This window comes from Macaca nemestrina, chromosome 2 (assembly GCF_043159975.1).
Source record: "Macaca nemestrina isolate mMacNem1 chromosome 2, mMacNem.hap1, whole genome shotgun sequence".
NCBI lineage: Eukaryota > Metazoa > Chordata > Mammalia > Primates > Cercopithecidae > Macaca > Macaca nemestrina.
Genome location: NC_092126.1, coordinates 18,815,599 through 18,843,088, shown reverse-complemented (window position 1 = coordinate 18,843,088; position 27,490 = coordinate 18,815,599). Strand labels below are relative to the sequence as shown.

Genomic DNA, 27,490 nt, shown 5'->3' with positions numbered 1-27,490 from the left:
ACGATTTAGTGCTGTTCACGGGGGTGTCATCTCTACAAGGCAAAACATAATTTGTGGTGCTTTTTTTTTTTTTTTTTTGGTGTCGGGTGTAAAGCTGCTGGGAAGGAGTAGGAGTCTGGCAAACCCTCTGGCTCAGGTGCGACAGTCTCATGTTGCTGATGTGAGCCTCGCCAGCCACCCCCTGGGGCCAGTGAGTGTACCCTTGTAGGCAGAGAGACACAAGCTCATCTTAGTTTAATAGCAAGTGTATTGTAGCCATCCAGGACTCTTGGAATCAGAAGGTGACCTTCAATGACTAAGTACAACCTGCATTTTACACACAGGGCAACTGAGGCTCCAGCTGGGGGACTGATATTGCCAGGGACAGTCACTTACAGCCAAGAAACCCTGCATGTCCTGATTTTGGGTTTGATACTCTTAAATTTCTTCCTCGGGGTCAGGAAGATGTGGTGTAGCTTAGAGACTGAGGACTAGACAAAGAAAACAGAGTTAAGAAAACAAGTAAAGTAAATGTGAGGAAATTAAATTTTTTCTTTGTAGTTCATGTGGGTTTACTCTTTGTACTGTGATCAGAAAACACAAGACCTACTATTTTATAGAACAATAAGTTGATTATAGTTAATAATAACTGGATATTTTAAAATAATTTTTTAAATGTAATTGGATATCTCATGTACCCCATAAGTATATACACCTGTCTACCCACAAAAATTTAAAAAATTAATTTTTTATTTAAGAAAACACATCAATGCAACTTTTTTACCACTAGAAGTGTAAAAATGAAAATAAGAGAAGTTTCAGCACTTTTCTGTCAGTGGTGAAAGACTAGTGTTTTTAATCCCTAATTGACCCCAGCTGATATTTTTGTAAAAATAGAATGAAAATTACTAGAAAGTGAAAAAGCACAAAGCAGACTTCCAAAATCCAAGTCCAACCTTTATTACTTATAGACAAGAGACAAACAGTTCTTTAGACAAATGGCCATAAAGTTGCTAGACATGAATTCTTTATCCCTATACTCACTGGTCAGGGATGTGTAAGTCTGCCAGTCAGCACTTGTCTGCGGACCACAGTTTGGGAAGCATTGCCCTTCATCTCCTTTTCTGTTCTGTTTTGCATATTTTTCTGGTCTCTCTAAACTGTACGTTTCTGATATCAGGGACGGGGATCTGGACTTCTGTCATTCTAGATAGTACTTTGTTGTGTTGAATAACAATTTAAGAAAACAGTTTAAATTTTCCATCATGCCAAAAGGAAAGACATCAGCTTAAAACTGTAACAAAAACAGAGCTCCTGGAATACCGTATCGCTTTATATCAGAAACACCACTGGTGGTTTAAGTCTCTCTTAAAGGGCAGTTAATTTGGGGACACTTTTGGTTTACACAGTTTAAGTGTAAAAAGGATAGAAAATATTAACCATTGTCAATTGTCATTCAATTTAGAGACTCCGTCAAATCCTCTGTGTCCTCTGAAAGGCCTATAAAGTGTCTCAGTACATCAGTTGGGAGTAGGGTGGCCAGATTTAGGCTGTAAACATACAAAATACCCAGCTAAATTTGAATCTCAGACAAGCAATGAATAATTTTTATAAGTATGGTTCAAATTTTTTTGAGGCATACCATATGTAATATTTTAGACATACTTATATTTTAAAACTTATTATTTTTTGAAATTCAAATTTAATCAGCTGTCCTGTATTTTATGTGCAATTCTAATTACTAGCCTTTTGGCATGAACTTCTGCCACTCTACATTTTTCTGGGGAGAAGAATTGACCCTGCCAAATCAAATCTAGCCATATCGACCATATTTGCTTAGCTATTGGCAGCTGGAAGCTAGAAGTCAATAAAAGTGAAGGTATTTCTTTCAGAAAAAATGTGTTTCCCTCGCAGCAAAGAAGTTACATATTTTTCCCTACCTTGAGGCTTTCAGTTTCATGTTTTCTAATGCACTGCTCCGCTGATGGTACTAATCATGGTAGAAGGCATGCTTGTGAGAAGGACTGCTTGGAACCTACCACCTCCATCAGGACAAAATTCACTCAATGGGCTACAAGTAGTGGAATTCGTGGTATCAAAACATACAGAAGGCATAGTGAGAGACTGAAAAAAAAAACCCACCATTCTTATAACACATTATAAATAAACTGTCAAGAGATGTATCAATATTTGAAAAAATGTAAGTTTAGTGAGAAGTACATGGCAAAAGTCCTATATTAGGCTGTTCTTGTATTGCTATAAGGAAATACCAGAGACTGGGTAATTTATAGAGAAAATATGCTTAATTAGTTCATGATTCTGCAGGCTGTATAGGAAACAGGTCTGTCATCAGCTTCTGGGGAAACTTCAAGGAGCTTACAATCATAGTGGATGGCAAAGAAGGAGTAGGCACATCACATGGCAAAAGTAGAATCAAAAGTATGGAGTAAGAGATGCCACACACTTTTAAATGACCAGATCTTGTGAGAACTCACTATCATGAAGACAGTACCAAGCCTTGAGGGATCAGCCCTGATGATTCAAACATCTACCACCATGCCCCACTGGGGATTACAATTCAACAGGACATTTGGGCAGGGACAAATATCCAAACTATATCAAGTGCAAAGGTAGAATTAGAATGTTAAAAGTGAAAATGTTGCATATTTATGCAGGTTTAAACCTTTCAAAGACTTATCCTTTGCCATTCATTGGTAGCTGTTATTATATCATTAAGTGATATTTGTCTTTATGTCTTAAATGAGAATTTTGACATCATTTGGATGTAGAACTAATGCTCCCAGATTTTAAAGAAAGACAAACTTTTCTTAAACTGATGTTTGGTTCAGATAGAGATGAAATTACTACAGTACACATACAATTTATTTTTCTGTCACCTCTGGGCTTTTAAAAATGTCTTCTCACATAATAATAAAAATCTATGCTTTGGAATATACTTATCCTAAAATTTCTTTTAAAATAATGTTTACTTTAAATAGTGAAATAATATGTTCATTTTAAGATAAATTAGAAAATGCCAAAATTTATCAAAAAGAAAAGTAAAATCACAAAATAACTAACCACAGAGGAAAAATTTCACCGTGGTTATTTTGGTATTGTTCTTCCATTCTCTTTGTATTTCATAGTTGAAAATCTGCATGTATAATATTATATTCTGATTTTTTTCCATTCATCATTCAACCTGAACATTTTCCATATTGATAAATGTTTTCTCAGTATCATTTCAATGGTTGAATCATAATCTATTCATTGGTGACTTATTTAACCAACCTGCTGGGCCTGGGCATCAGGTTACTCCAACTACTTACACTTAAAATGTTATCTGGTGATCTATTTTAGATTCTTAGAACTGAAATGACTGGAAAATGATCTTTAAGACTGTATATTTTGTTTAAATTATATTAGAAGCATTATAGACATTTATTAGGAATATATTAGAGTGTCCATCTCACTGACTTTTATAGCTGCCTTATTTATCTTTCATTATATTAGGATTTTCCAAAGTAGTGGAACTATACTTCATATATATAATATATATATATATGTGAAAGATTTCAAGGAATTGGTTCACACAATTATTGTGGGAGCTAGAGGGTCCCCACAATAACCTTCAGGGCGAGCCAGCAGGCTGGAGACCTGGGGAAGAGTTGGTAAAGAGTCTTGAGTTCAAAAGCAGCCTGGGAGCAGAATTTTTTCCTTCTCTAAAGATCTTGGTCTTTATTCTTAAGGCCTTCAACTGACCGATGAGTCACACCTACATTACGAAGGGTAATCTGCTTTACTCAAAGTGCCCTAATTTAAATGTTTACCACATTTAAAAAATACCTCACAGCAACACTTAGACTAGTGGATGACCACACAACTGGCACCATAGCTATGCCAGGTTGACAGGTTCAATTAACCATCACATTTGTCATCCAAACAGAGTTTATGCTATGTGATAAAAAGCCATGCTCTTTCTTTCCAGTTTTCTGTCTGTCTCCATGCAGACACAATTGACTTATTTAGGACTTTTATTTATACTGTTTTTCCATTTTAAACACGAAGGTTATCTTATCCAATTTTCAAATAAAGCATTTAAGATTGCCATCAGATGATGCTGAGGACTAAGCCTGTGGGCCCTATACAGACATGAGTCAGGATTATTCCTCTACCATGTTGTGACTGGAAAACTTGGATAGGGTAGTTACATCCTCTTCCTCTCAATTTTCTCTCTTGTAAAGAGTGAAAAATCGTACCTATTTCCCAGGTACTTGTGAATATTTATTGAGGAAACATTTATATTCCTAGTAGTATATACTGTGTAGTAGGCCGTCTTTTAATGTATATTTTTCTTTTTTGTTTCAATTAGTTCAGGCTGCTATAACAAATTACCATAGACTGAGTGGCTTAAGCAACAAACATGTATTTCTCACAGTTCTAGAGGCTGAGAAGTCCAACGTCATGGCGGCAGCAGACCTGGTGTCTGATGAGGGCTTGCTTCCGGGTTTGCAGATGGCAGGTCTTCTCATTGTATCCTCACATGGCAGAGAGGAAAGAGAGATCACCTCTTCACTGTCTCCCCTTGTAAAGACACTAATCCTATTCATGAAGCCTCTGCTCTACTGACCGAATTATCTCCCAAGGGTCCCACTTGCTAATACCATCACACTGGGGTTAGAATTTCAACACATGAGTTTGGGGAGGATACAAGCATTCAGTTCATAACACTCTAACTTTTTGGTTTTTTAGCTCATCAACTCCAGTACCCATTTTTAACAGTCAGTGTACAAAAACCTTTCCCTCTTCAGAATACCTAATACTTTTAACAGTGCTCCTCCCAGAAAATCTAACATTTTTTTACCTTTTGGGCATAAGCCTCATTTACCCTTTTATTTTTTCACCAAATAGTGTCCATTAACCACTAGCACATAAATGAGATGATTTTAGAGAAACCATTTACAGTAGTTTCCTGCCCCTGTAGCTTCTTCCCAGTTTTGTTTCCGTGGCTTCAGGTTTCAGTTACCAGTAGTAGAGTATAACATTTTGAGAGACAGAGAGACTCATATAACTTTTACTACAGTATATTGTTAAAATTATCTTTTGTATTATTATTGTTGTTATTCTCATATTGTGCCTAGTTAATAAATAAATCTGTCATACATATGTATGCCTAGGAAAAAAAACATTATATATAGGATTCAGTACTATCCAAGATTTCAGGCGTCCATTGGGAGTCTTGGAACGTATCCCCTATGAATAAGAGGGAACTACTCCATTTATTTATTTAAGAAATATTAAGAGTGTATTAAATCCCAAGGACTGTTCTGTGTGTCAGAATATAATGTGTTAAATAAATTCATTGCCCTGTGGAGCTTAGATATTAGCGGGAGAAATAGCCAAATAAGAAAACCAAAAATGTATAACCAAATTATAAGTATTGCTGTATTAAACAGGTGGCCTAGGATAATCTGTGGTAACAATCACCACATTTTACTAGCACACTGTAGCAAAGGTTTATTTCTTGATTATGAGAAGTCCACAGCGGCTAGTCCAGGCAGCTATCCAAACTTGCTGCCCTCAGCTTTCCAGGATGCTCCTTTCTTATGGCTCCTTCATGTCAGCACGTGCTTCCACTAGAGAAGAATCAAACAGCAGCAGCTAAACGTCTTTACATGTGTCACTGCTGCTTCATGTTTTATTGGCTTTGGCAAGTCACATGGCCAGGCCTACTTTCAGTGGAGTGAGAAAGTGTGAATCTTGGTACTCCCCGTGGTAACAAAGAACTGGATGTCCCTACTACAAGTATTAAATGCTATGAAAAATGGAAATATAAACAGAGGATACAGGCTGTGTAGTTTTTGCAAAGATAATAGAAGAAAAATAGACATAAGCCTTCATGGGCATTTTTGCTTTCTAACAAAGTACATACTTCAGAAAAAAATTAAGTCAATTTAAAGAAAACTATTTAATAACTATTGCTACAAATTGGTTCTCAGATATGAGAAAAAAACAAAGATTATCCATGAATGGCTGGTGTTTAGAAATATAGAGTTGTTAAATCCATTTGAGGACAGGGACAATAGTATTTATATTGGTACCCTCGATTATTTAGGCACAAAGTAAGTATTCAATAAAACTCTGTAGAAATTAATAATTCTCATTGTTTTAAATTCTTCTTGCTTTTCTACCTGATTAAATGTCTCAAACTAAATTATGGTATAATTTTGTCCTGAGGTTTGATATTGTCTTTCAAGGCCAATTTTAATCATCTTTACATTAATATTTTTATATTCAACTATTGTTTAAATTTGGACCACACACACTTGAATCACTAGTTGTCTCTCCTAATTTGTCTTGAGTGTTTTCCTAAACTATTGATAAATATTCTGCTGAGATAATAAAAAGTTGTAACAGTACCTTAATGTTGGAATTTGAAATCTACCATTTTATCTTTTTTTTTTTTTTTAAACAACTTTTATGTTTAACATTCCTTTGACAACTGCTGTGTTGGAGAGGGATTTCATAAAGTTAAATTAAGTGGGCATAAAATGCCAAGATCTAAAAAATTTCTTTCAAGGTCATGCATGTCCTTCTTAAAGATAGAAGGGTATGTATGTAGTTTTTAGGGTAGTAGAATTATGGTTTGTCTTTAGACTTCTGTTCTTTTCTCTTGCTTTTGACTAAATCTTTTTATTTTATTTTATTTTATTTTATTTTATTTTGTTTTTGAGATAGAGTTTCCCTCCTGTCACCCAAGCAGGAGTGCAATGGTGCAGTCTTGGCTCTCTACAACCTCTGCCTCCCAGGTTCAAGTGATTCTCCTGCCTCAGCCTCCCAACTAGCTGGAATTACAGGCATGCACCACCATGCCAGGCTAATTTTTGTGTTTTTAGTAAAGACGGGGTTTCACCATGTTGATCAGGCTGGTCTCAAACTTCTGACCTCAGGTGATCCACCCGCCTTGGCCTCCCAAAGTGCTAGGATTACAGGTGTGAGGCACTAAGCCCAACCTTGACTAAATCATTATAATTTAAGACACAAATCATCTAAACAAAGGACTCAGTTATTCTCTGAGTGGATACGTCAAGAGCGAACTGGAAGAGCGTCCTCATCTCTACCCAGGTGACCTTCATTTCAGCATTTTGGTGCCATCGCTTCCCCATTTCCCAATGGCAGGTCTGAGGCATCATCTCAGGCCCCTTAGTCAAAAACTTGTCCTACATCAGTGCCTCAGCCGGGCATGGTGGCTCAAGCCTGTAATCCCAGCACTTTGGGAGGCCGAGACAGGTGGATCACCTGAGGTTAGGAGTTTGAGATCAATCTGGCCAACATGACAAAACCCCATCTCTACTAAAAATATAAAAATTACCCTGGCCTGGTAGTGGGTGCCTGTAATCCCAGCTACTTGGGAGGCTGAGGCAGGAGAAACACTTGAATCTGGGAGACAGAGGTTGCAGTGAGCTGACATTGCACCACTGACCTTCAGCCTTGGCAACAGAGCAAGTCTCCATCTCAAAAAATAATAAAAAATAAAAATCAATCAATCAGTGCCTCTTCTGTCTGTTCTGTGAATCATGTGACTCAGTGAGAATCTATGCCCTTTGATGCAGTTTACTGTTCTTGGATTTGTATGAAATTTGTTGGTTAGTTGGCAAATGGGACGCAGCTGTCTTCTGATTTAGAGAATGCCTTAAACCAGCTACCTCCTACCTTAACTTGATCACTTAAATGGAAAGGGCTACTGCTCCAACAGAGCAGAAATGATATAAAAACTATTTCTGATGTATCTTGCCTCCTGAATTGCCATGGCTACTGGTGTCTCTGAGGGAAGAAAATAAAAAATAAAAACACAGGTTTTACAATTCCCACAGGTGGTAAACCTACTTTGCATTACTTAAGAAAAGCTTTAAAGGTGCAATGAAGGTTTTTAAGCTAATGACAATTTATGCCTAAAACGTTACAATAATCCGATGAAATCAAATAGCATTTAAAAAAGTAACAATTTTGTGTAGAAATTGCTGATAGCATCAACACACGCTGGGAACTTTACAGATAATGGGCTATATCAGTTTTGGCTGAGGAGTTATTTATTTGGCCTTTCATTTGTAAATAAGACAGTATTCTTTTCCCTTTAAGGAGTATCTAGACCATGTATTAATAAAAGACCACCTTTGCCCATGGTGACAGAATTGGCCAAAGCAATCTTGGGTTTTGGTGTTACGAGACAGAACTTGGAGGAACATTAGTAGGTTGTTTAAATGACAGCATTCTATAGTTGAAGATGACTAGATGTAGAATCTGAATATTTGGATAGAGTCCTTGCTGTACTGTTAAATATCAGTTATTTAGCTTCTATATTAGTTCTTTACTAAGGTTTATATGATCTGGCCCAAGGGTACCTCCCTAACCCCATTTTATGGTCTTTACTCCTTTCTTGCTTCATTTCAGCCTCTCTGTGCCAGATCTTGCACATTCCAAAGACACAGTCCCACTGCAGGCCATTCTGTACTTACTGTTCCCTATGACTGGGATGCTTTTCCCCCATATGCAGGCTGGCATTTGTTAGGCAGATCCAACATGTTACAAGGTGTTTTAAAAGCTTCATGTGTTTATCTGGGTTGGTTCTCAAAATAAATGTATGAAGTGAATAGTGATATTTCATGGATGAAGAAACTGAGGGAGATGAATGCAGAAGAGGCAGGATTGGAACCCAGGCAGTCTGGATGGGATCCAAGGCATTAACACTAAGTATTCTCACAGTGCATAACACCCAGAGAATGGTTCACACCCTCGCTTTGACCTTAGGAAAGCATTTTCCAAGGCTGTTCCTTGGAGAGCATTTTCCTATCTTGTTTAAAGTAGAATCTCTGTGACTTTGTTTCTCTTTACTCTCTTTCATATTTCCTTACAGCACTATGTATTTCCTGACATTATACTGCCTATTTACTTGTTTATCCCTTTGTTTGTCCCCCCTCCCCCTGCCCGCTAAATACAAACTCGATGAAAGAAGGACCTTATTCTGATTTATGTACCTCTATATCCTGCACCCAGGTCAATTCTTGACTGTAAAAGGGACTGAAATGTACTGAAAAAGGGATGTAAGTCAGGTTGAAAAATTATTTATTATGTTTAACATGTTGTTCTTCAGACATTTACTGAACACCCATTTTGTGCTCAACTCTATGCAAGCTTTTGGAAATATAAAGGCAAATGAGAACGATGTGACCTGCTCTCCTAGAGTTTAGAACATCTTGGAAGAAACAAACAATAAGCATGCAAATACATGTAGAATAAGCCTTCTATGAGGGCAAATAGAAAGTGCAGCAGAGAAGGAAGGGTTTAGAGAAAGCTACTGTGAGGAGATGATATCCATACTGAGACCTGAAGGACAGGCTTAAGGGTAAGAGAGGTGGAGATGGAGTTGGGAGAGCACTCCAGGAAGAGGGAATGACAGAAGGCTCTAAGAGCCTGTTCCTGTCCTGAAAGTAGCTCAGAGTGACTCCGGTGTAGGATGTGAGGGGCAGAGTTGAAGGTCCGAGACTAGAGTAGAAAGCCAGGGCCAGACAGCTCCTCAAGTGTCCTGAAAACTATTCCAAAGAGTCAGGACTTTATTGTTTGAGAAATGTGACGCCACTGGAGGCTTTTTAAATCAGTGTCATTTTAAGTATCTGATTCAGCGTGCTGCCTTCAGCCAGGAGAGTTGGCAGTATTTCTATTTTATCGATGGGACAACTGAGGCCCCAAATAACACATTTAAGAGATAGGTGGGGTTGATTTAATATTCTCAGTCACCATGTTGTCAGGGCCTCCTAACTCTCTTACCCTCTCACCCTCCATCCTTCCTTCCTTCTGATTGTTATTCTTGTCAAAAGTAAAACATAAAACTATTTATCTGCCATCCTTATTTGTATCCAAGGAACACGTATGAACTCACACAGCTTCCAGAAACCAGTTCCCCTCGGTGGAAGCCAGTTGCTTCAGGGGTGGTGCGGCTTGTATGTGGATGGACACCATGTGTGCACCGAGCCCAAATTCTCTGTTCTTCTTGACTAGGAAGCTGGATTTGTACCAGGGACTTTTTATCTTAATAGGCGACTCTGGGCTCAGGAGAACAGAGCCGACTTGACAAAGTAGAAAAGAGCTCAGTACTGGTCTGCCCACGCTTTGGGCATGCGTGAGCACTCGCAGCAAAACACAGCTGGCACATCTAATTTTAGCCTCGCCCGCCTTGAAAAGGGGCCCTTTAAGGAAATATATTTTCTCTGAAACAATTTGTATTATAATGTAGCAGCTGATAGACATGACAGAATATTATCATTGGTGGGAAAAAACTCCGCCAAGTAATTATGATTTTTGTTCTTTTTTTTTTTTTTAGATGTAAAGTGATTAAAGCATCAGTGCATCAAAATAATCATAAAGAGAGAGACAATGGGAGAAACATATTTTATTTGTAAAAAAAAATCTGATAAACCTAAGGGGTCATGTCTTTTCTTTTTCTTTTCTTTTTTTTTTTTTTTTTACAAAATGGATGTAATAAAAAGGGTTATTATTTTTGATATATTCAGTTGATCAGTCCAACCTGATGACATGTGGCATTAACAGTAGTCCTGGAGTAGACTCCAAAATTTCTTCAATACTTAGTATCCACCGGGTTTTCCAGGTAGTAAAAGGTTAGTTTCTCAATCAGCTCTTGGATGCGTCTGGCTCTAGTGTGTTAACAGATTTTGAAAGCATCCGGGACTTACTTTTTTCCCCTTTAACCAGCAAGGTTAGTTCCTCTGCCTTTATTTCTTTTCCTTTCTCCTCCTTCCTTCTTTCGTCCTCTCTTCCCTCTCTTCTGTGTTTTGTTCAGCAGGGTGGCTTACCTCGGAACTTGGCAAAAAGAGGAACAAAAAGCAGCTCTTGTGTGGGGTAGATGGAGGACGGATAAGAAATAATCCACCGCCCGCATTTGAGTTCTTCAGGTTCAGTTCCAGCGGCAGCAGCGTTGCTGCAAAAATCGCTTGCTATTCGAGATAGCCAGCAGAGGGAATCGGAACTTTGCTTGCAGCAGGGGTTGAAGCAGCCTTTTTTTTTTTTTTTTTTTTTTTTTTTTTTCTTGGAGGAAATACTGCAGCCTTCTGGACTGCGTACGCTGCTCCCTGGAGAGGCTCTCTCGGTTCCACCCACCGGCTGGAAGGAGGGGAAGTGAATGAAAGGACAGGACAAGCCCCGAACACCATGTCACTCTGGGAGGGAGACAGCAGCAACTAAGCTGTACAAGATTTTTTTTTTTTTTTCTCCTTTTTTTTTTCCTTTTTTTTTTCTTTTTCCCTTTTCTTTTTCTTTTTTTTTTCTTTTTCTTTCTTTTTTTTATTTTTCTTTCTTTCTCTTTCTCTCTCTTTTTTTCTTTTTCTTTAAGGTGGGGAAGGAGACAACCAGGAGACAGGAAGCTGATCTGCAAGGATTTGGTGTTGTGTTAAAAGGACTTTGATTTTTTCCCCCTTTACGAACGCTGGCAATTGACATCACTACAGACAGCCCGGTTAGAGAACAAACTGCCTCATCCCAAGTGGACCCCGGCAGCTGGGGGAAGCCAGGCAAGATCTGGGAAGGCTGTGTGTGGGTGTTTTTCTACAGATCTCACTCCTCACCTTTTTTTTTTTTCCTTTGGTGTGTGTTTTTTGTTTTGTTTTGTTTTGTTTTGTTTTTTTAAAAAAATCTTGCTGTGTTGGAACTAGCGAGTGGTGGAGTCTCAAGCCTCATCAGTCACCGGGACTGTCAGGAATAGTGGTTTAAGAGGAAGCTCGGCCTGGGGTACTATACCCTGTCATCCAGTTCCCTGCCTCGGAGATAAAGATTCCAGCTACATGGGCAAACGCCTGGATCAGCCACAAATGTACCCCCAGTACACTTACTACTATCCTCATTATCTCCAAACCAAGGTATGGCTTCACCCACCGTCTGGCAATCAGTGTGGTATCCTTCTGTACTTGGGATGGGAAACAGACAGGCGTGTGAATTATTAGTTAACCCCCACCCCCATCACTTCTTCCTGCTTCTTTGAAATTAGTGACATACCAATGGAGTTAATGAGGCAGAAGAAGACCTAAGAAGAAAGCAGCAAACCCCGAATTGTAGCTTTCTCTTTAAGGAGAGATAATAGTTTCACTTGAGTTCAGTTTCCTTTGTTGTTATTTGGCAGCATAAATGGTCCTGATATCAGGAAAGTCTTTTGCAGATGGGCACGGATTTTAGAAAGCAGATCACAACAGTGATTATCAGGCACGAGAATATAATTTCAGGGGCTTTTCTGGTGAGCTGTTCTTTGTTTGTGGCTCTAAAGGGTTTTTCTTACTGGATAGGACGTGCCAGGGTGGGGGTAACTCAAACTTTTAATCACAGAGTATAGAATGAAAAAAGGGTGTGAGAAGGTATAGGGCTCCTACCAGAGTCTCTGAGAGTTTGTTTATTTTTGTTTTTAATTTGCCTTGCATATTTTATTTTATATTGAAGATGATCAGCATGCTATAGACTGCATTCGGAGCTTTACAATACATGTTCTTTACTTTTAGAAGATCTAGTTTTCTGTGTAGCTGCCATGAGGAGGCCTGAGTCTTGAAAAGGAATGAAATGTAACTGATAATAGTTGGACCTGAATTGGTTAAATACTTTAGGCTTTATGTGTGTGTGCTCAAATGACCATTAGGGGCCCAGAGGCAAGCCCACGTAAGTAAGCAGTGGGCAGTACCTACCCTGAACTTTATCCTGCAGTTAAGACATGTAAGACTCTCAGGTGTGAAATCACTGCTCCAATTTGTCAATTACATTGGACTTGATTAGGGGAAAACATGTTAGCGGAGTGACCACCTCGAGACTATGGGTGATAATTACTTTGTGTTGCATTAGCATTAGCCAGACTCTACCATCTCCTTAATAAATAAATATGCCGAGAGTGAACAAGGCATGCCTGAATGATCTGTGCTGTCACCAGGACTCGGTGATGTGATTAGGGTTTGGTAATTCATGCTGTAGTTATGTCTCATTTATTTTGTCTCATCCAACAATGCCTATTTGTATACCAGACTGGCAAGCTGACTTTCAGTATTATATGAAAGATTGTTGCTTTATTTATTTCTTTTTCAATTGCTTTATAATCCACCCTGCCCCTCCAAGGTGGACTCACACTGCTATTTGCCTTTGTGAGCATTTAGTTTGTGCTGCTGATGCTTAAATAGACTAGCCCTCCTGCTTGGTGCCTCGAGTTTTAACTCTTTGGGGGTGTTAGGTAGAGAATGCTGCCTGCCATTCGTCAAGGAAATGGCAGAGCAAGGACAAGTTAAAAGGGGAAAATTTACAGTCATTTCTCATCCCTCAACGAAACAAAAACAATAAACTCAAAGGCTGCATGAAAAATATCAGACATTCCATCCCTTTTACTCATTTCAAAAATTATAGTTTGTTTTGGGTTCTTGTTTTCTACTATGGTGTATATTCAGAAAAGAAACTTTAGATTGAAATGAATAACATAATTGTTTTTCTGTTTGAGACCTCTTTTAACCTATTACTAACAGGAAATAGTGAATGTTATGCACATTTTTTTCAAAGGCACAGGATGCTGGATGAGCTATACTAGTAGAAAGTGTGTGTGTGAGAGAGAGAAAGATGGGGGTTAAAGAGGGAGAGTGGAGTAGTGAGGGAAAAGAGAAGAGCCTGAAAAATAGGGAGATTTTAGATATCTGCTTTGGAGTTCTATGTAATTTAGTGTTGTATAGACAGGCAGCATCTGGATCTTGTTACTCTCAGGCTAGCCAACGCCATCAACTTCTGGAACATTTTTAAAGAGTTAGATCCATTAGGCATTCTATGTTGATATTTGGATAATCAGATCAGGATAGTAGGGAATATAAGATCAGCTACTTTGCCTATCATGGTAGTTCATATTGATTATTATGTTGTAAAACGTTGACAATGCTTTGAAGTTGTCCTATATTGTTATGGTGGCTCTGAAATGACAGACATTAATAGCATTTCTGGAAGCTGAAGATGTGAAAACGTGCCCTGTTTTGAAACTTGCATAGAGAGGAAATGAGGTGAAGAGTCAATGTGCAATCATATTTTAAAATGGGGGTGCTGGGGAGTTTCTGACAGGGTTAACAGTATACAATGAAGCACCATCATGTTTCAGTGTAACAGGAAAACAATTAGGTTATTTCCATATCTCTTTTTGTTCCTTTTACACTTATACCTCAAAATATAATTTATAATAATTTTAAATGAAGTACATGCTGCTTATATTCATTTGGTAAACCTGGGTGGAATTCATAAAATCCACTCTTTGTAGCCTTGGCTTAGAGTTATAATCTAATTTTAAATTCATAACTATTTTAAATGATGCTGATATATCAAGAACACTTATATTTGATGAAAATAGAATTCTACGGTAGGTCAAAATCACATTCTGGTGATAACATATCTTAAATTTTTCTCTTAATTGAGGTGGGTTTTCTTCCTGCCAATCCATAAAGGCTGTTTGCTATCATTAGTTTTTTGGGGGGAAAATCTTCATGGGATTTTAAAGGATTGAAATGTTTGTTACTATATTATTTCAGAGAATGCACACATGCTGAACTCTTTCTTCTTATGTAATGATAAATACCTCTGCTATTTTTTAATGATAAAACAAAATGAAAATGAGATTTAAGAAATAAATGCAGGCCGGGCGCGGTGGCTCAAGCCTGTAATCCCAGCACTTTGGGAGGCCGAGATGGGCGGATCACGAGGTCAGGAGATCGAGACCATCCTGGCTAACACGGTGAAACCCCGTCTCTATTAAGAAATACAAAAAAACTAGCCGGGCGAGGTGGCGGGCGCCTGTAGTCCCAGCTACTCGGGAGGCTGAGGCCGGAGAATGGCGTGAACCCGGGAGGCGGAGCTTGCAGTGAGCTGAGATCCGGCCACTGCACTCCAGCCTGGGCGACAGAGCGAGACTCCGTCTCAAAAAAAAAAAAAAAAAAAAAAGAAATAAATGCAGATGTTTCCATTCCCTGGAATACATAGTAAAGTTTTAGAAGAACTTGTGACACTTCCCTGCCTTCTCTGCTCCTGTTATTTAACATTGCATTGCAACCAATCTCTCAACTTTGCCTCTTTAAAAATAAATGTTGATGCTCCTTCAAATAATTTTTCAAATCCTTAAAATGTTTTATATTAGAAAAATATACATGTAAGTTAAGATGAAAAGCCAGTGGTTGACTCGTAGCTATAATGTGTAACAATATTATCATCCTATGCTCCCTCTTTCACACCTCACATCTTTAAAACATTGTCATTTGTCAATTTTCTTTTTGATGAATTTTTTTTTTCCTACCAAAAGAAGCAATTTCAAGGAGGAACATTACTTTGGTTAAGGAATAATGAAGAAATCTTAGTGACATCTTATAATATTTAAATAAAAAACAGCTGGATGAAAAAAATAGTTTATCAAGGCAAATTTGCTGTTTGGAAGGGACAACCAGAATAATCAGCAAGTTTTAGAGAAAGGGGGCTCAAAAAATAGTTCATTAGCTTAATGACAAAATATAAAATGTTTGATTAGTTGTAATCCAACATTTTTCATATATTTTATCACCCTTTCCGAAAAAAAAAGCAACCTGTTGCTGTTGAATTATGAGATTCCAGGTGAATTTCATTCTGAATTTTTGAGGTACTTACCAGGTGGGGGTGGGGTGCGGGGGGAAGGTGCAGGGATGGGGGGATGGGGGGAAAGGTGTGGGAGTGGGGAGTAGGGGGTTCTTGAAAAAAATTTCGTTGAACTAGGTAAGCTTAAAAGAAGAAAACCTGGTTACGGCCTGGTGAATTGATTTTTTTTCCAGCTGAGAAATAGATACTTCTCTCACATATATTTGGAAAACTTTAGTCATCTTCATAAAACTTAAAAAGTCACCTAAGCATACACAGCGAGTTTCTCCTTTCTTCCTTTTCCACACCCTTACCAGTTCACTATGTTTCTACCAATCCAGTGCACAGTTTCTAATGATGTTGCTCTCACATGAGTTTACTGAATTCCCTTCTTTGGTCGTCCGGTTCCCCCAGAAGGTCTTGAAGAAAGGGGTTCAGACTAGTGGACCTAAACAGAATTTCTTTGACTGGTGGTACTCAGATTGTGTTTAGAGCCTGGTATGAAGAAGGGGCCAGGTAAGGAGTAATTAATCAACTGCACATTGATTTCAGGCTGAATATTCAACCATCTGCAGCCACCCGTCTCTAAAAGTCTAGCTGAAGCACAATTGATTGTGCCATAGAATGAGCAAACACTTGAAAACACAAGTAAGTGAAGGAAGAGAGGCTTCTATGGGGCGAAGGATATTCTTAAAGATGTGAATGTACAGATCCTTCAAAAGCAAAACAAAACAACCCTGTAACACACTCCTTACACATGAAAATGTAGAAAATCTTGCAGAGGGAGGGAATGAGTTTAGAATTTCCTTAGTACTTCCTGCCTCAGATTTGCATTGATATCCAGAGTTGGTAACGTGCCAGTTGTTTTAAAACAGCCTTGAAAACTCCAAAGTTCTGTTTTCCTTTGAAAGCCTGAAACATACAAAACTGGTTTTCTAAAATCTTCCAGCGATGGAATTTTTAGGTACAACTACAGATATTTTCTTTTGCTTCAAGGGGGTAATACAATAGCATGAAACTATGATAGCGTGAAACTATGATAAATCCTGTTTGTCTCACTTTAGACTGTATAGAATTTTTAATTGGTTTCAAATAAGAGGAAAATAGAAGGAAGGGGCCATTCTTGTTTCTCAGTTTTGTTTTTTTTTTCCCTTAACTCCCCCAAGCCTTCATTATCAGTGGGATTGGATACAATTCCAATGCATGTTTTGCTATTTTTTTTTTTCCATGATATAGACATTGTTTTTACAACACTAAGTTTGGTGCCTACTTAAAAGGAGTAGAAAAGAAAAAAGTTCATGGTATTTTCTTTTCTCCAGAATGGAGTCAAACATAAGGAAAATATCATGTATATTTAGCAGCATCTTTCTAAAGCATTTTCCTTTCACTTTCTTTCAATTTGGAAAAATATAGCACAAAATTACAGCACAGAATTATTTACATGAAGTAATAAAATGTATCTGAGGGCTGGGGGTGGGGTCATTTGCAGGGAGGGACACAATATAGAAGGGAGGATGCAAGTTCTTTCCAGGTCTTTCTGGCTTCAGGATTTCTGGAAAACTTCATTTTTGCACTAATAAGATTTTACACAACCCTTTTTGACATTATCAGTCTTTTGGCAGAGAGAGAGTTCAGTCACAATTATGTCTATGCCAAATTCTAAAAACAAACCAAAACAACAACAAAAAAAGTACTTTCTTTTAAAATAAAACTTTTTTAATGTCAAACTTTTTATTCAGAGTAAATGGTTGATGTTTATTCAAAATTGGCTTCAAGTACTACATTGAAATTGTTTTGTAACAGTCTCATAAGCCACAGCTGTATGTGATTAAATAGTGTAATATCAAAAGCATGTGAGAATAGACGTTTTTATGCTATAGCTGTTGCACAGCAAGAGTGCAGATGGAACTGAAGGGAGACCAAAAGCGAAAATGTATTCATGTGGTGTAATACGTGTGTTGCTATTTTTTGCAGTAGTGGGAAAATGTTGAACTATTTTGGATGAGCTTAGAAAATATCCTCTCGGAAAACGGAAACAGACATATAATACCATTTTTAAAATATGGAGTGGATCATGCCATTCAATTAGAAAACACATAGGTGCTGAATAGAACTGAAACCAATTCAAGTGGAAGAATGAAAATTATTCCCATTGAGCGCACATTCAAAAAGCAAAAGTGACTTTCTCATTTCTGTTTTGAAATTATAATTTTTTTTTACTACTTTATGGAACAATTGTAAGAAAACCTTCAGCCCATTTATATCTAAAGAAGAGTATCAGACAATAAGAATCAGCAACTTACAGATGGCAAAATCGGCAGCAGTATATTGCTTTTTAAAGATATTTGGATATATGATGCTATTCAATGTTATATAAATATTGCTCTTTTCTTACCAGTGTTAAAAATTACAAAGCTACACAAGGACATACAACTTCTGCTTCTATTTCTGTAACAGAGATGTTATCATAAAGAGGTGTCTGGTTTTTATGAGGTGATTTAATACAGTATTTTTGAAATAATATTTGTTAATAAAAACTAATAACCTCTAGCTTCCTAGAAATAATAAATCTATAGGATTAGTCATACTAATCATCACCACTATTCATATGTGATTGTTTTCAGGGTCTTGAAAAAGCTCATGGAATTGTCTATTTTTAGATTTCAGATTTTAGACAAAAGTAATTTTAAAAAGAAAAAGAGAGGGGAGGACTGAGATGAGTTAAATTTTGCTTGGTTTTGTTTTTATTTTTTCTTTTAAGTTGATACTGGCAGATAATCTGGTCTCACTAAAAATGTTTTGTTTTATCCCTGTAGGTTGATTAATCAGGGAGTATATATTATGTGGAATCAGGAATAAAATTTTAATAATTCAAAACCAATTCCTAATAAATAACAAATTTCAAAAGTATAGATAATAAAGGAAAGATAATAGACCCTATCCTTATGTGGTGGAATTATCTGATTTGTATGTCAATGCATTGGTTTCTAGGTTGGATTCCTTCACTAGGATCCCTTCCATTGTGAGATAGCTGAGCCTGCTTTGGTATCTTAGTGGTGTCTTCAGGTGACCTCGGTTTTGTGTCATTCATGAGTTTTTCTTTGGTTCCCAGATGCTTTCCACAGAGCAGATCAAATGCTGCTTTATTGGCTCTCTGGTGATTTGAAAAATATAACTGTCTTCATCCTTTTATACATCTAAATCCAGTGCACTGAGAGAAACATGTCCATCACTTGGGAGTGGGTGGATAGCAGTTCCCAGGAGTGGAACAAAATGACAGACGTTCTTTAATCATGATCTTTTCCTGCTTTGTTGTGGTGGTTACAATTTTTCTTCTGAGTGGGTAAAATTAAGGTGTATCCAAAAACCTAATTGCGATAGTATGATGCTATACTTTTCCACATTTAACTTCCTGTCTGCAGGTGGTGTGGAGCTAAGTGGTTCTGCATGTTTGGCTAAACCAGTTGAGGTAATGAAGGAGACTAGAATTGCCACATTAAAATACTGACAACCTTAGTTTCATGAATGATTATAAGTACTCGGTGTAAATATAACAATTAATGAAATATTATTTCGACTGGATCCAAAACCTACAAATCTGCAAAACCTACAATCTCTGAGTCTCAGAATAGTAGCCTAGAAAACGTGGGAACTGAATACTGTGGTTACTACAGTATAGGGTATTGTAGGAGGGAAATAACTTCCCAAGAACATAGAAACAAGAATATTATCTTTTCTACTTTTTCTTTTAAGATTCCCTTCTTGTTTTTCAAAAAGTTCCTGTTAGCTGAATTAATGAAAGCAAATGACATATACAATTTTAAATTATTATTTAAACTTTGAAAAATCATACATTATTTTCATATCACTTAGTCCATAAGTTGCTGTTAGGCTTGCTTCTCTGAGTATATTTGGAGTATAAAACAAGGAAGATAATCATTTAGGAAAATGAGTTTCTATTCATATCAGTCTGTGTGTTCATTTATTCATTTGCGAAATGAATGAAATAACCCTGACCTCAACAATATATCATAGTGGCCTCTGCTATGGAAGGCATGAAGTTGCTGAGCTGTTAAGAGAGGGTGGTTCATAAATAAGTAGCAATGTTATCATTTCTGAAACCCAAGTGCATGTTTTTATTTACTTTATTACAGACTCAGCTCTGAGACGGGTAGTCTGTCTTTAACACAGAAGAGAGTTTAGGAGCTCCTCAAATGTGTAAAAGCCATTTCTATTTGCTGAAGCATAGCTCTTCACCACATAATCATTGAAAATTATGTTGTAGAAGAATATTTAGTGATGGGGGAATGTTTATAATACATCAAATGGTTAAAACAGGGAATTATGTTCCTAATATTATAAAAGCATAAAGAATCCAAATATAGACATATGCAAAGACTTAAAGAAAATATATCAAATTCTCAAGGAAGATAAAAAGTAAATGGAACCCTGAATTTTGTTTCATGAATGATAAATACAAAAGTGAGACTCGACTACATACCTTATTAGTCAAGGGCACCCTAATAGTGCCCTTTCCTGTTGTGCGGCAAGAAAGGTATAATAGGAGAAAAGTAAATCTAACAATATTTTAAATATTGATAATAATAGTTTTAGGAGCTGATTTTTAAACTTCTTTTAGACTTAACTTTCCTATCATTATATTGTGAGGTTAAGAAGGTGGTATATATTACATTCAATATGCTAGATGCAAATGATCTTGTGTTCCTCCCACTCTTAGCTGATAATTTTCAAGCTGAATATTGATCATGCATAGAGTTTAATAAGGATTTTTTAGAGACATCTTATTGCTTTTTAATCCTGTGTACTGCTACTTAGTCATTTTCACTGATTGATGACCATTTAATAAAAAGTGAAATGGAAAACAATACTAGCTATCTGGTTTTCTGGAACTGGTTAAAATATATTGAATGCTTTCCTTATGTATGTGAGTCATATTTGAAGCTATTGTTGATGTCTGTAAATTCTCATGTTGCTTCTTTTAACACTTGTCAAGCATATAAATCGTATTCTGACACCCAATATATAACTTACAATTAAGTAACTTAGAATTCAAGCAAATATATTTTTTAACTAGTTTTGAGTAGGTGAAGTATTTGAAGTATTTAAGAGACTTGGAATAATTTTGGTGACTTTGTTTGCTAATAATTCATCTCATCTCCATATTTATGTAAAATTTCAGAGATTGTTTTCTGGGATACTCAACAAATAAATATGTGACAGACCTATGGCCTTTAATTTCTTCTTGAAAGATAAGAAAACAACATTTTATTTTCTTTAACTTGGTGGGAACTACCCTTGGAGGGTGGTGACAGTTCATGGATTAACCCTGGTCTCCTGTCCATTACCAATGTACACCAATTCAGGCTGCATCTTTAGAAACAAGAATGTTGCATTTTTAGTCTAAGGTAGGTAGAGAATCCTGGAAAGAACAGAACTCTGATATCCTTTTCTCAATTTATTTCAAACAATTAACCAGTACTTTTAAACTTTATGATTTACCTGCTTAGGACAATTTGGCTTCATGTAAGCAATGGAAGTTTCTCTTTCAGACTCATGTTTAACTTTGTTGTTGAGCTGGAAAAACACAAGAAAAGGCCAGTGGGAACAGATGAAAGAACATTAAGGAACTTCTCTTCAAGTTTTCCTATTTCCTGTAACAACAGATACTTTTTGAGGCCTCCATCCCACGTCCAAAGACACATATTAAAGTGCACTAACATTCAACACCAGATTTAATTATTTCACAATAATGTGTTGAAAAAACTTTTATAATTTTGCTTCTGAAACTCTTAGTCCAAGTGTATTTAATTGATATGTATCTGTGAATTTGGAAACATCTTGCATACATGAGTATTCTTGCAAAGTGAAAAAAACCTAATCTACAAATCTTTTTCAGGTACAAAGAGATTATTAGAAGACTAAGTGGAACAATGAATAAAGTTGACAATGTGTTATGTTTTGTAGATATGCATATAAATGTTAATTGATTTGGGTTTTGTAGTTTTTCTTTTCAGAGTTTGGAGGCAATGCATTTGTTTCCTTGCACCAGTGTTTTTGTAGGTCCTTAAGATGGTCACAGCATCTAAAAAGCTGGCCATATCTTTCACTATTGTGGCCTTTTGGCACTCAAGATATCTCTGTATTTTAGTAATCCCAAATTTCCGGGGAGGAACATGTGGTAGAACAGCACAGTGTATTGGAAAATGTCATTAACATTCTTTGGCTAAAATATTTCAAAAGCAGACACATTGGATTGACCTTTGGCAGTGAGAGCAACTGGGAGTTCCAGGTCTGGGTGCCAGGTTCACAGAATTTTTTATTGCGTAATTGGTGAAATTGTTTACTAGAGACAGAGCTTAAATGTAACAGGTGTTTCCCTAGGGCACCCTCTTAGGGGAGTAGGCAAGAGGCAAATCAGTGGCACAATACTTATTATATGGCATAATTTTTCTAAATTCTTCTGTCTCAAAATAGGGACATAGGTTTTTTATATGCATTAAAACTGACATTTCTTCCTTTTCTCCAGTTCCCATGGTTATTTACTTAGGATAACATCTCTTGGTGTCTAGAAGTCTCTCTCAGTCCTAGAGAATCTACGTGCCTTTTAAAGAACACATATCTCTACAGGTGTGCACACTGCAGCTAGGCCCACCATCACTCTCACAAGTGGTTGGGCAACCTGAAGATACTGCTACTCCAGCCATAAGCCAAGTGTGATGGTTTCCTTCATTTTCATTCTTATCCCAGTATTACAAGAAAATCAAGATCCTAAGCCTAGACATATCCATCCTCCCCCATCTTATTCAGGAAAGAATTTTTTTCTCTCTGTAGCCCCATATATATCCTCATACCTGAAAATTCACACCATCCCCCAATGCTGGAGGGAGAATTCTCTCATAATCACCCTATGTTTTGATTCTCCATCTAATTACTCAATTTTTCTTCCCAGCCCTCAGACAGATCTCACTGAATTTCATCAGCAGATGCAATGAATCAGCTTTGATGGTTTCTCTTACACATAAAACAACAACAACACACACACGCACATACATTCCTGAAAACCTTAACGGTTATTTTAATGGTTTAGATTTTGTCTGAGGCTTTATGACCACAGAGAAACATGGAGGGGCAAAGTGGTCCTAAGAAGACACATTCCTGTTCTTCCCAGTTATATTTTATTTTATTTTATTTTATTTTATTTTATTTTATTTTATTTTGTTTTGTTTTATTTTATTTTATTTTGCTGCTAGTTGGTAGCACAAAGGGGTGAGTCTTACCAAAATAGAAGTAACTACTATTTTTTTTACTTTCTTTCACAAATATCATAGTATCTTCTCATGATCTGAGATACATTGACAGTATATCACGCAAGTTAGCTATCTACTCTCTTTTCCTTTTTTTTTTTTTTTTTTTGAGACAGAGTCTTGCTCTGTCGCCCAGGCTGGGGTGCAGTGGCCGGATCTCAGCTCACTGCAAGCTCCGCCTCCCGGGTTTAGACCATTCTCCTGCCTCAGCCTCCCGAGTAGCTGGGACTACAGGCGCTCGCCACCTCGCCCGGCTAGTTTTTTGTATTTTTTAGTAGAGACGGGGTTTCACCGTGTTAGCCAGGATGGTCTCGATCTCCTGACCTCGTGATCTGCCCGTCTCGGCCTCCCAAAGTGCTGGGATTACAGGCTTGAGCCACCGCGCCCGGCTCTACTCTCTTTTTCATGTCATTCTTGATAGCATCTTTTGGAAATCTTATTGATTAATTCTAATTCATCTCAAATAATTTCATAATCGTCATTTAAACTGTGAAGAGTCTAATGAGCTTCAAAGCTTTTAGTGATGAGGCTGTCAATAGGAGCATAGAAAAGAAAGAAAAAAAGCTGACAGTTCTACAACGTTAATGTAACTAGTTATAAGAAACACCAAGAAAGATAAAACAGAGAAGAAGAAAGAGAAAATGAACTAAAGAGAAAAATTAAGGGTGTCAGGGCTCAATGTACTTTCAGACATTTCTGGAATTTGACAACTTGTTTTCCTTTCAAAGGCAATGGGTAAGAGCTGTTTGGCAAGGAAAAGGTCATTTACAAACCGAAGAAACATGTTTGGGGAGAACGTCAGTGTGAATACATAATTTGATGTGGAGGAATCCTGTAGTTGAGACTTTTGGTCTCTTAGGAAGAAAACTGATGCTTATGTAGACAATTAGTGCTTTATTTTGTTTTTGCACTTGTTGCGGCACTCAGTAATAGCCAGCATTTACTTTCGTTGTTTTGACTTACTCATCACTAGTTCTCAAGGAGAACCTGTATAAAAGCCTTCTTGATGCTTTTGATTGGAAAGAGGGGTGTTTTTCAGAAAGAGTCATTGGAATCAAGTTTTAATGTGTATTTATGATTTTCTGTATATAACATATTCATATATGATCTGTATATGCTCACACATATAACCAGGAGCAATGCTGTTGTTGTTCTGTGTAGAAAGAATCTCGTTCTGAGGAGGAAAAAGCAACATTAGTTGTGAAATCCGCAAAGCTGTATTGCCATGAGAACCACACAGTACCAATTGCTTATTCAACAAGAGTGAAGTTTGAGGCCACTAATGTGCCTGGGGACCCAAGGAGCAGGTCAGTTGAGGGTGTGGGTGCAGTCATGCTTACTTCCTCTGGGCTAGCATAAGCCTTTTTTAGAGGGGAGGAGCCTGGTAAAAGAGTGTCTAGATTTCAACATGGCCCATAAAAGACTAGCTGTTATTGTTATTATTCGTAGTCCATCTTTTCTGCCAAATTCATTGTATGCATTTATCCATCCTTGTTTTATTTAGGATGGCTGTCTGATGCAACTTTGCTTTAACATTGTGTCTTCTCCATCTCCCTGCCTTTCCCAGATTGTCCTTCACAGGGCAAATGTTTTTATTTCTTTGTTGTAGCTTCTATTCCCTTAGCTCTTTCATGCTTGCCCCTTTTTCTTCTATTCTCAAGTTTTCTGCTATGGACTTGCCTTGTCTCTCTGTCCTCTGATCCTTAAATTCTGCTTCCTTCTTTTTGTTCTCCCAGCTTTCAGTCTTTTCTTGTTGTTTTTTGTTTGTTTGTTTGTTTGTTTGTTTGATTGCTTTTTATATGTTTCTCACTCTCTTTTTCTTTCTTTTTACAAGGTACAGTGGGATTGGGTTTTGATTTTATTGTTTTTTTGCTTAGTTGTAAATTTATTTTTGGCTTTTCAAACATAATTGCACTCTTCTGGATCATATTTGTGTCAGAGTTAGTCTGTAAACAATCTGAGAACTGGGACCACAGTTTTCATCTCTGAATGTCCTGCAATATATATAGTATGGTTTATGATGTACATTAACGTCATAAGAAAAGGTTTTCAGAAGGTATTAGTCTATCTTGTTTTGTGCGTCTTGTACATTGCTCCATTGCTGAAGGCAATGCTGTTTTGAACCAGAGTTGCTTAATGTCATCTTCACCTCTGTGATGCTTTATGTCAAAAGACATCTTTTTTGCCTGTCCACATAGATACAATCTCTTGGGGTCCTACCTTTTTCACCTTAAGCACATGGGTCACTTAGCTAGTACCCTGAGGCTGTTGGCTTGAGTTGGGTTACATCCCTACCTAATGGGACAAACCATAAAACACAAGGTGAGTTAAGTCAGAAACTGTAATTTAAAAAAAAGAAGAAAAAAAAACCAAACATAGTACTGCATTATAAGTTGCTAGCAAGAAAGTCAATACACGTGCCAACTCAGTGAGGGGCAGAAGTGGATTTCAAAGACAGACTAAGTAGCCAGGATTTGGAACTGGGGGCTGAAAGTAAGCAAGTATGTCAGGATTAAATGGTAGTGGTGGTGGTCTGGAGAAGACTGGAGAGGCAATTCCTCAGCAATTGCCAAGAATATCAGCCTTTATATGTGGCTTCCTTTTATGGGTTGGCAGAAAGTTGGACATATCAGGAAATTAACTTAGCTTGAAGAACTGGGAGATGGTCTGAGTTTTAGGCCCATCTTTTTGTCAGTTTTGTTTATTCAAAATTCAGGGTTTTGACTAAAATAGTTCTTATAAAAATATTGAACTGCTAACCAATATTGGACTACAGTCCAAGAGTGACCAGCCATGCCATATACCTATTCAAAGCAATACCCAGATGGGTTTTTTTAACTCAGAATTTTGAAAGGACTTCAAGTATCAGGTAAAAATGACAAAATTCCCATTTTAGATAGAAAACAAAACACAATTTCCCTATACAATTAACTACGTGGGTATAAAGACGTATCTAAACTAATGCAAGATGATGTTAGATGAAATTCTGATGTAAGCTTCAAAGCTTTTCTCGCTAAGGGATATCTGAAAACAATAACCCTGTTGTGGCTAAGAGTTACAAACTGTGATTTTGGTTTGGACTTCTCTTGATTTTTCCAAGTTGTGCTGAATCTCCTATGTTTTTTCTGCAGTGTTTTCCTCTATCATACTTTTTTATTGCGTTGAGGTCCTTATTCCCAATTGTGGAAATTTTTTATATATATATATATATATATATATATATAAAATATATAATTATATATATAATAGATATTACATATTATATAGAATATATATTACATATAATATATAATAATGATTATATATAATTTATATATAATAAAATTATATATAATATATATATTTCATGAAACTTTAGGAATTTTTTAATTTCAAATTAATGCATACTTTGCATATCTAGGGAAATAATTCAATATACAGCAGGAAAATGTTAATCATCTCCCTCAATACACTACACAGGTCTTCAAGAGCTCTCTGAAATAACCAGTATTAATAGAAAGGTGTGTGTCTTTTACAGAATTCTATATGCTCTTGCAAATATGCAATCTGACATATGTTATATGAGATCAAATTGAACAGGTTAACTACTTTTTCAATGACAAACGTAATTTAGATATTCTTACCAAGTTGTTAGATATTTCTGTTTTTTTCTTGTCAGATTAATTGTTCCTACTTTATTTGTACCACGTTTTATGCAAGTGTTGCCTGTAGGTGGACATGCATTTTATTGCCATCATTTTGCCAATATGAATAATTCTAAAATATATATTCAAGGTACTTATATAAATACTAAAAATTAAATCTTTCATCTTCTGATTAAGTTTGCTTCCTTTAAAACACTGAAAATTGCCTTGATGAGTTTCGTATTACACAAGGATTAACGTCTCTCCTTGGCCCCAAAATTCTGTGCTCTGCAGAGTTATCCTGCCCCTTTGTGTTTTGATGACAGGTTATACTCTGCTTCTTTTGGTAAGAAGATGGACTTCCTGATTGAAGTGCAAGCTGAGAGGGAACCCTCACATTTGGCAGAAACAGGAATGTCTTCCTTCCTTTGTGACACTATCATAGATCCCAACAAGTGCTTGGGGTCAGCAATTCTACAATCTCATTACTTGTGGGCTGCTCTTGTGTGAAAGGTGAGCTTCCTTTGTCTGCCACCTTACATACAAAGTTAAAAGGGCAGCAGCAGTCAAGGACAATGTTAAGCAGCCCAACTCTTCCTAATAAATTTCAAAGCCCACTGAAATATTTTTGTCCTAGAACACCTATTTTTTTCCAAAGACTTTGGGCATCAGAATTTTTACTTTTGCATTATTATCTTGGGAATGTGTACAGTTGTATTTCTTAACAACCCTCATCTGTTGAACTTGTTTGGTGCTACTTAATCAATGTCAAGTAATGTCATGGTTTATCAATTGAGCTGGAAAAACTGACTCTGGTAAATCTAATGAACCTAGGTTAAATCTGTTGTTATTTCTTTTTTCTCCCCTGTACTTGATATGTTTCTCACTTTTAATTCAAAT

The 27,490-nt window shown here is 36.9% G+C and overlaps 1 protein-coding gene and 1 long non-coding RNA gene across 14 annotated transcripts in view; one reads left to right on the top strand and one right to left on the bottom strand.

Annotated features, from left to right (window-relative positions):
- The window catches only part of LOC105470974 (RNA binding motif single stranded interacting protein 3), a 1,471,638-nt gene that overhangs the window by 717,023 nt on the left and 727,125 nt on the right, over nucleotides 1-27,490 (top strand). For 2 of the 13 annotated variants that reach the window (XM_011723338.3, XM_071090777.1), the window contains exon 1: nucleotides 11,076-11,906. The exons of 5 other annotated variants lie outside the window; for them this stretch is intronic. In XM_011723338.3, the coding sequence (XP_011721640.1) occupies nucleotides 11,832-11,906 (75 nt within the window). In that variant the 5' untranslated portion in view covers nucleotides 11,076-11,831. Of the gene's footprint in view, nucleotides 1-11,072; nucleotides 11,907-27,490 lie in introns of those variants that run through there. 6 more of the 13 variants (XM_011723337.3, XM_071090778.1, XM_071090779.1 and 3 more) reach the window with 5 other exon arrangements.
- Nucleotides 1-27,490, bottom strand: part of LOC105470969 (uncharacterized) — a 39,652-nt gene that overhangs the window by 5,223 nt on the left and 6,939 nt on the right. The window contains exons 3-5 of the long non-coding RNA XR_980905.3: nucleotides 21,163-21,237; nucleotides 4,416-4,517; nucleotides 1,920-2,103 (exon numbers count right to left, since the gene is read on the bottom strand). This is a non-coding gene — a long non-coding RNA (uncharacterized lncRNA). The remainder of the gene's footprint in view (nucleotides 1-1,919; nucleotides 2,104-4,415; nucleotides 4,518-21,162; nucleotides 21,238-27,490) is intronic.